Below are 6,000 nucleotides of genomic sequence, written 5' to 3'. Positions count from 1 at the left end.
TGCAGCAGAAGAATGACTAAAATGTGGAATTAGAATGAATGACATTGGCAAAATATCTGACAGCAAAAAATGTTAGTTACAGATATAAATAAATTGCTGCTGCACATCAAGTGTTTACAAATGAAAAGGAAACTTGCGAAGCATATTATTGCAATGGCAGACTGCTTTTGCAGGCTAGGACCTAAAATGTCGAAAGCTAGTTTTTGATTTAGCAAATGCAAACAAAATCAAAGCTCTACCAAGTTGGTCAAAAAATCAAAGTGCAGGTTGCGATTGATTAAGAGGTTGTATGAAAAGAACAAATCTGTTGATTCGGCAACCAGAAGCCAATTCAAATGCACATCAAACAGCTTTCAACAAACCTGCTATTGAGCACCTTGTTAAAAGTTTGTACGATGTAACGCTCAAATATAGCTTCACAGCAGATGCTATTCATAACAAAAATAAAACAGAAATCACGACGGTTCAAAATCCGCTGCACTGGTCCGCTGGAATATTTCCTTTAAATTTAATGATTTCTCAAAACCATGTACAGTCAAACATGGATAACTCGTCCACGAATAGCTTGAACACATAGTTAATTCAAACGGTTTTTTTGGTCCGTTCCCACGTAATGATAAATTGCTATAGATAACTCAAACTCAACACTGTTAACTCGAACTGTTTTTTGCCCAATGGCTACCGAAACGGTTGTTATCGCTTTAGAAAATGACTTTATTCCAAGTCATAGAGGTAAACCTCAACTTTTCGTAATTCATAAGCGTCGTTATTACCACCATCGGCAAAATATTTTTGTCAACGACTTTTCTAAAGGTTTGGTGAAATTTGATTTATACCAAACATCCGCTTAGCGATCGCCCTTCGTAAGCGAGGTAAAGTTTGTTTGTGAATATTATTTATTGAGGTTTTTATGAGAAAATAGTGTTCTGTTGACCTCATGGTTAAAAGTGAGGTAAGCTTTGCATAGACTTCAAGAAAAATCGGCAAAATTGATCGTGGGTAAAACGCTAAAAAAAAAAGATGTCTTTTCTTTTGAGCATTTCAACAACGATCAAGTTTTGCCAATGTCAATCTAAAAAACGTCCTGGCATAACATCACCTCAAACAACAAACCAATCTCAAATGATAGAAAAATCTCTATACTTTTTGATAAAAAACGTTTTAAACTTTACATTAGAAGCATTTAATTTGAAACAAGCCATTTATGCTTTTGATTTATATTATAGTTTGTATATGTACATGTATCTACTAATAAATAAGTAAATACATGGACTTGTGACAGTGCTCTGATAACTTGAACGCTCTGATAATTTGAACACTTTCGCTCGGTCCCGTGAAGTTCAAGTTATCCATGTTTGACTGTATTTGCTGCAAATATGGTAACAGACCAATCTTTGTCAAAAGATGATGCAGCTGGATCAAGCAACTCTAGTGATCAAAGAGATGAGATTATTTCAGAGACACCTCAAGTTTCAATAAATGTTGGCATTTTCGCATAACTCAAGAAAAAATGTTACCTCTTTCAAAGGCAGGCCTGCATAAACAAACAAACAGAAAAAAAACTTCCCGGCCACAATTTTGACGAACTCACCTGAAAAGAATTGAATAGAACAAAAACAGCATGATAAAAAAAACCAAAAGCAAACAAGCAACCCTACAAACAGAGGAATGAAACGAAAACCCAAAACTGTTGTTGAATCTAACACAGATAACAAGGATATGGCGGAGCTTACAGCAGAGACCAATAGCCGGCACAAAAAATGTTGAAGTAGTCAGAATTGGTGTTCATCTGCAGTAAGTGGCTTTATGATAGAGTAAACAGGCATTTTTGATGCTATTCTATGCTATCTGAAAATATAAGTCAGGTTTTTTACTAATATTATATGCTATGAAGTTGGGTTAAATAATAAACCTATTTTAAAATTTACACTTGCAGTTAAATTGGGCATTTTTTACCTAGCACTATTTACCCCAGGCCATTCGGTTGGGTGGCACAACTGACCCACTAACGGGGTAGGTTGTGTCACTATAAACTGCTACAAAAATGTAAATTGTACAAAATATTTTGCTGCTAATCATTAGTGCTTATGTTTAAAAGCTTTGCAAGGTTAATGTGTACAGTAGCTGTGACTCTCAGTAAAATATCTTCAAATACTTAAATTTTAGGCCGAAAATACTGAATACTGGCACAACTTACCCCGCCTTCCCTAACATTGTATATGTACATGTAGCCATAACAACTATATTTCAAAATCATGAATGTGTAAGAGTAAATGATTGAACCCATAACATCAAAGAATCTAAAAAATACGAGTTTTATTCCACAGTAACTAGCGAATGCTAAATGTCAGCAAACCCTCCTACATGTAGGTTTTGTGGTATTATGCCAAACAACCCTGACATGAAACTATCATCTGCCTTTTATGCAGTACCATGTTGTCATTTGTTGCTAGAATACACACTGAACATATCAATTATGTGATAACCTTCGTAAATAACCATGTGAAATTTCACCAGGTAATGAACTAGATACCACTTATACCATGTAGGTTGTATAACCACACGCACTTGCAACTATTTGGACATGCCATTTGATATGAGATAATACAATATAAAGTTGTGCATGTATGCAAACATTGCAACCCAGAAAGTAATATGAAATGACATTGATTTATTGGAATGGTACCAGTAGGTGAATATACACTTTCTAACTTTCAACTCTGCCACAAAGCAATATATGTGTAATAATCCTTGAAAAACACATACTAGCAGTATGCTATGTAATAGTCTAAATATACAAATAGTGTGAACCACTGCATTTAATTGTTAGTAAAAAAGTTTTTACCTATCCAAGTTACTAACCAACAAAACAGAAACACTTCTACGGTAACAGGAAGCAGATACAAATAATACCAATAACCCCACTCATCCACATCGGTCATCATTCTGGATCAATTAGACAAGTACAGTGGCCAGCTCTATGTGTACAGTCAAATTAACTATAAACAGGTTGGCTAAAACTGTTTAGTTTTGTTCCATAGGCTCAGTTTCGGTGGTCGCAGGTAAGCTATTTGCTATTATATCCAATAAAGTATCTGTTTGTTCTTCAGTAAGCCTCTCCTCACTTTCTTCTATCAACAATTGTATCTCTACTGCTGTCGTTGGTCGGTGGTTTAGCAGCTGAAGCTTCTCGGCTTTGGTTAATTTGAAGGGTTCTAGTTTGCGCACAAACTCCTGAACAACTTTTTTGTTTTGGTGTTTGCAAGCGGTTTTCTCAAGGTATTTGATAGTTTCATAACAAATAGTTGCAAGATTTTGTTGCTGACCAGTTACCACTGCAGAACCTTTCCTTCGAGGCTGAATTTCTTCCAACAGCTCGAGCACTTCTTGGTTACTCAAAAGTGCTTTACATTCATTCACAACTTCCATACCACCCCTCCAGTGCAGGTATTGAAGATTGTAAAGTAGCAGCTAGTACAAATCCCCAAGTTACAGCTACTATAGCAAAGCACACCTAAAACAAGGAGTACAATTGATCAGTAAAGCATGTTTAATAAAGAGATTTTTGTGTATCATTCAAAATATAACACCAAGTTGTATTTAAAATAGAACTTTCCTACAAAAATATGTTATAATCGCTGATCAGCCTCAAACTATTTTCGCTGAACGGAAACAATTAAATGACTTAAATGGCAACTGTCTCTTTGTTCCCCCTTGTCCTTTTTCTAATCTCTTTCCACAATGCTGCTTTCCAATATGTTCAAACTATTTTCAATTTTTTAAGACTAATAAGCTAAACTTGCTTGAATAGTACAGCAAGTTTTCAATACCCATTTGCCTACACCTGTAGTCATGCATCATCATGCTTCTATCATACAGATGAGTCTTTTGCATCATGTATTACTACAGATCATTAATACGCCTTCCTTAAATTGCCAGAGTGAGCAATTTACAGCATTAAATGTACAAGCTTCACCAAAATTTGAAAAGAGCCCCAAGTGTAGTACCAGCAACATCTGGTGGTGGTAGGGCTAGAACTGCAGCACACGCACATTCAATTATATATCGGACAATCTACCATCGGGCTTTGTCACAGCTATTGGAATGGTTCTATTTTAGAATAATGATTGCTGAGAAAAAATGTCTAATTTATCAAGAATCAACAGCAGCGAGGCTGAATTGACTGGCTTTTGGGTTACTATTTAAACATCCATTCCAATAAGTATCAAAATTTGAGATGGATTCAATTTACAAATTTAATATGGACTAGCTGTGCTACCCGGCGTTGCCCGGGTATTAAAAATCAGCTTATAAACAATGAGAGGTAATAAGAGTTGCCTGCCACTTACTATTAGCCTGGCACAGTGCCAATGGATAATTTGAGTAAGCTTACTAGTAAGAGCTACCGTTTCTCATGATGTTACGCTATAACTTTTCGTCGTGACGGCAAGCGGTAGCGTATTTGCTCCCATATACCGACATACATTGCCTAGCGAATCTATCAAGCTCAGGTGGCTTTATTAGTCAAGTGTTGGACTGGTGAACAAGAGGTTCTGATATCAAATCTTTTGCGATACGGATTCTTTATTTCAAGATTTCAATAGCTATAGCTAGAACGACACACAGACCAACTTTGAGAAATATATATATAGATTGGCTTGAACAGTTTCTGACATTCATTTTTGTTTGGTTTATTATAGAAGACAATATTATTCTTTCAGCTGAGGCAACTCATTTTTGTACCCTGTCTATAATGTGTACATTTTATCATACACTGCGAAGCATTTGGCACTTTTTTACAAACTATTTATTAGTTTTGTAATGTTTTATTTCCAAACAATCTTTTTATTAGGATGTGGATGTGGCCTTGCAAGATATAAATGACATTAACAAAGTTATCAATGATGCACACCTTCATCACTGCTTTGATTTATTAATTTAACTATAAGTTCAAGATAAATTTATACAAGTCATAAAAAGGCTTATTATACTACCACACGCACATTGCCGAGAACTAACTACATATGGTGCTCTAACAAAGCGATGTCACTATTTGGCCATTTATTTGAATTGGATTTCAACAAAGCACTGCAATACTTAAGGTGGAGTCGCAAAACCACAACTCGTTAGGCACTCATTTTAGCTATATCGAACACCATTTCTGAAATCTTCGACCTTTGTGAAAGGTAGTAAATATAATGTTATAACTTAAATATAAGTTATGTACAATATTAATGTTAAACATAATGATATTGCATTTACTTTGTTATTCATTCCGACGCATGGTCGTTCTAACACTCGCTGCTTACTTGTAGTACCACTAGTAAACTAACAAAGCAACTATTTTGAAGACTTGAAAAGTTGAAGCCGTCAATTTTTCCTACTAAAATAATTCACCAAGTTGGTTGGTGATGTCCGCCACCTTTTGAACACAAGAAAAAGCAGTATAGTTAAGTGGTGTCAATTCCTTCCAACGACCATTCAAGCTACCAGCGCAATAATAGTTTCATTGAAATGTATTTTAACAACCAACATTCCCTAAACCTAAACAATTTGAAAAGTAGAAACTTTTTTGTTCGACCACTAGTATCAACAATACATGGATGAAGCTAGTAGGCATATAATTAGGCTACGCATCTATAAAGCTTTAACACCTGTTGTGAATTAAATGTTTGAGCCTAAACTTGACCGACAACATTTGCATAGGCAAAAGAAGATATTGCCTTAATGCGAGAATCCAGCACAGCCGTCTACGAGGGAAACGTGGACCAGCCTACCGATTTTAGGTGGATGATTTGTGTTGCACGCTTAATCGAAGATAAAGGTAATTTATAAGTGCCATGTAACACGTACCATATATTCTACGACGTTAATGCCACGTTTGCTGAACTCTAACACCATACTACATAATATTTATCAAGTAGTAATTAGTGTGCAGGGTCTCGTTTTCATTCGCAAAATTCTTTTAATGGAATGTGTCTAAAGCGGAGTTTAAATAAA

At 35.5% G+C, this 6,000-nt stretch overlaps 1 protein-coding gene across 1 annotated transcript; it reads right to left on the bottom strand.

The window, feature by feature from the left end:
• Positions 1 to 3,024: 3,024 nt before the first annotated feature.
• Positions 3,025 to 3,429, bottom strand: LOC137385760 (DNA-directed RNA polymerase III subunit RPC9-like). The gene has a single exon (XM_068072303.1). It carries the CDS (start codon positions 3,427 to 3,429, stop codon positions 3,025 to 3,027), a length of 405 nt encoding a protein of 134 aa, XP_067928404.1.
• Positions 3,430 to 6,000: the final 2,571 nt, after the last annotated feature.

The sequence above is a fragment of the Watersipora subatra genome, chromosome 1 (assembly GCF_963576615.1).
Source record: "Watersipora subatra chromosome 1, tzWatSuba1.1, whole genome shotgun sequence".
Lineage (NCBI taxonomy): Eukaryota > Metazoa > Bryozoa > Gymnolaemata > Cheilostomatida > Watersiporidae > Watersipora > Watersipora subatra.
Note: the sequence above shows the minus strand (reverse complement) of the source record. Positions and strands in the feature narration are given on the sequence as shown.